The 1,294-nt window shown below is 37.5% G+C and overlaps 1 protein-coding gene across 1 annotated transcript in view; it reads right to left on the minus strand.

The window, feature by feature from the left end:
* LOC101845274 (thymidine kinase 2, mitochondrial-like) overlaps positions 1-1,294 on the minus strand; it is a 6,729-nt gene that overhangs the window by 3,482 nt on the left and 1,953 nt on the right. The window contains exons 2-3 of the mRNA XM_013088449.2: positions 1,019-1,098; positions 548-628 (exon numbers count right to left, since the gene is read on the minus strand). Of these exons, the coding sequence (XP_012943903.2) occupies positions 548-628; positions 1,019-1,098 (161 nt within the window). The remainder of the gene's footprint in view (positions 1-547; positions 629-1,018; positions 1,099-1,294) is intronic.

Genomic DNA, 1,294 nt, shown 5'->3' on the forward strand with positions numbered 1-1,294 from the left:
GTGTGTGTGTGTGTGTGTGTGTGTGAAAGAGAGAGAGAGATAGAGAGAGAGAGGGATAGAGAGAGAAAAAGAGAGAGATAGAGAGAGAGAGAGTACCTGTTACTGAACTATTAAAGGAATAAAATTTTACAAAAGTATAACATTATACTACACATGTCTGATCAGGGATTACGCGTAATTACAGGGGCCTTTTTTCAGGGAATTCACGTAATTCCTGATTATTTCAGTGATTACGTGAAATCTCCGAGTGAAACAGGGATTACGCGTTTTCACTGGAATATTCAGTAATTACGCGTATTCACTAGGTACGCGTTCTTACTGTAACATATATATACAGAATGTCGGAAACAACTTTGACCCACAATCTGTTCATCACTATAAGTGCTGAAGATTAGAGGTGTTACTATTACTACTAGAGAGTAGTATACAAAGACAAAGAGAGACAGTCAGTTGATGTTTGACAGGAAAGAAGGAGCAAACCACACCAGAACACCCGCTGACCACCCACAAAGCTAGAGTAGAATCACTGGGAAGAAGAAGACGTTACCAGAACAGGAGCTGGAAGCTTCCCCCTCTTGCCGTGCAGTAACCACTCATCGTGCAGTCGGTGGAGACTCTCCAAGTATTCCTGCGGAAGAGGAAGAATAGAAATCTCTTGTGATCGTTTTAGTTTTAGTTAGCATTTTATGGAACTTGAAACACAATTAGGTCATATAAATGACAAAGATTAGAAGTGTTACAAGAAAGTAACAAACATAAAAAAGAAGGAGGGGAGATAAGGACAGTAGGTGTTTGATAGGAAATGTTTGTTTTAGTAGAGGTTTTACGGCTCTCGCAACTGCATAGGTTCATATGAGTGACAGAAGATTAGGAGTGTTACAAGAGAGTAACAAATAAAAAAAGAAGGGGAAATAAGGACGATAGATGTTTCATAGGAAAGAAGGAGCAAACCACACCAGAGCAACCGCCAACCATCCACTTGTAAGTCAGTGCAACACCAGAGACAAGAATTACCTACCATGGGAACACCAGCTTCTTCTGATCTGTTTCGTTTCTGGATTCTTTTAGAACAGACTTCAGGGCTTGCCCGGAGATAAACTGATCGGAAATAAATTGAAATTAATATATTAATAATATGAAAAAAAAAAGAACAAAACAATATACAAATAGGCCCTACAGATATCTGAAATATTGAATAAAGCATAATATAGGTGGCACTATATATAAGTTTTGCAAATGCTATTATTTATTTTTCCTTTATATTCATAAACAATGTGTGACTTATATATATATA

The sequence above is a fragment of the Aplysia californica genome, unplaced genomic scaffold, assembly GCF_000002075.1.
Source record: "Aplysia californica isolate F4 #8 unplaced genomic scaffold, AplCal3.0 scaffold00746, whole genome shotgun sequence".
NCBI classification, from domain to species: domain Eukaryota; kingdom Metazoa; phylum Mollusca; class Gastropoda; order Aplysiida; family Aplysiidae; genus Aplysia; species Aplysia californica.